The following is a 1,730-nucleotide window of genomic DNA, read 5'->3' as shown; positions in this document are numbered from 1 at the left end:
TATCAGAGAGTAAAACTGATAACCTTTGCAAGGAATTATTGTGTATTACATTAGTCTTTGGAAATAGACATTGCCTAAGATAAAATTTTAATATTGTTGATTGAACAAAAGCATTTAGACCTACTAAGGCAGAGATTGATTACAATTTGCTGGAAGAATTAATGGAAATCATCTAGAGAATCTTATTAGGGTGTCATTTTAATTGAATACCAGATTTTAATTCTCTGAGACACTTGAATGAGGTAAATTAAACTTACCTAGTTTCTCAAATAGAATATGATCATCATACTTCTCAACAAACATGGATTATGTCATTTCAGGTGATTTATGTGTTCTATCTACACTGGGCCATGGAGAAAAACAGTAATGTCACTGAGTTTATTCTCCTGGGACTTTCCCAAAACAAGAACATTGAAATGCTGTGCTTTGTATTATTTTTATTGTGCTACATTGCTATTTGGACAGGAAACTTACTCATAATGATTTCTATCATGTGCAGTCAGCTAATTGACCAACCCATGTATTTCTTGCTCAATTACCTTTCACTCTCTGACCTTTGCTATACATCCACAGTGACCCCCAAACTGATGGCAGACTTACTGGCAGAAAGGAAGGCCATTTCCTATAATAACTGCATGATACAGCTCTTTACCACCCATTTCTTTGGAGGCATAGAGATCTTCATTCTCACAGGAATGGCCTATGACCGCTACTTGGCCATCTGCAAGCCCCTGCACTATACTGTCGTGATGAACAGGCAAAAGTGTAACACAATCATCACAGCTTGTTGTACTGGGGGATTTATCCACTCTGCCAGTCAATTTCTTCTCACCATCTTCCTACCGTTTTGTGGCCCCAATGAGATAGATCACTACTTCTGCGATGTATATCCTTTGCTGAAATTGTCCTGTTCTAATACACAAATAATAGGTCTCTTAGTCATTGCTAATTCAGGACTGATTGCTTTGGTGACCTTTGTTGTCTTGATTTTGTCTTATTTTTTTATATTATATACCATCAGAGAATACTCTGTGGAGAGTCGTCACAAAGCTCTTTCCACTTGCAGTTCTCATGTAATGGTCGTGGTGTTGTTTTTTGCACCTGCTTTATTCATTTACATTAGACCTGCCACGACGTTTCCAGAAGATAAAGTGTTTGCTCTATTCTACACCATCATTGCTCCCATGTTCAACCCTCTAATATACACGCTGAGAAACACGGAGATGAAGAATGCTTTGAAGAAAGTTTGGTGTCATCAAATAGCTCTGAAAGGAAAGTAACTTTTCTGAGCTATTTCTGCTTTGTATGCCATGGTTCTGTGAGACCACAGCTATGAGTAAGATCCATTCTCATCATCTTATCCTGTTGTTTGGAGAGATAAGTGGGCAAATAGGAAGCGCATCCCTTCTGTGGTTTTATACTATTACATTGGCAAACAAATTGAATGTTATTTTTGTTCATACTTCCCTCCATCTTTCTTAATCATTAAAATTGTGATCACATGGTATGAAATAACCAGATGATTTTTAAAAAATAAAGGATTATATGGCATTGTATTAAAAATACATAATTCACTTTTTGTCTTAAAATGCTGAGAAGCTGAATAAAATAATACTTCCAAGTTTTAAAATGTTTACTGACTATAAATATAGAAAATTTCACGTATCATCCATATGTAGCTCATAAATTTTTTCAAACTAGTACTCTAGTTTGAAATGTAATTAGCAACC

The 1,730-nt window shown here is 35.6% G+C and overlaps 1 protein-coding gene across 1 annotated transcript; it reads left to right on the top strand.

Annotated features, from left to right (window-relative positions):
• Window positions 1-350: 350 nt before the first annotated feature.
• On the top strand, window positions 351-1,280 carry OR4P4 (olfactory receptor family 4 subfamily P member 4). The gene has a single exon (XM_012787821.1). The coding sequence runs from the start codon at window positions 351-353 to the stop codon at window positions 1,278-1,280; it is 930 nt and encodes a 309-aa protein (XP_012643275.1).
• The last annotated feature ends 450 nt before the right edge of the window (window positions 1,281-1,730 follow it).

This window comes from Microcebus murinus, chromosome 4, assembly GCF_040939455.1.
Source record: "Microcebus murinus isolate Inina chromosome 4, M.murinus_Inina_mat1.0, whole genome shotgun sequence".
NCBI classification, from domain to species: Eukaryota; Metazoa; Chordata; class Mammalia; order Primates; family Cheirogaleidae; genus Microcebus; species Microcebus murinus.
This window is presented reverse-complemented; position numbering and strand designations above follow the sequence as displayed.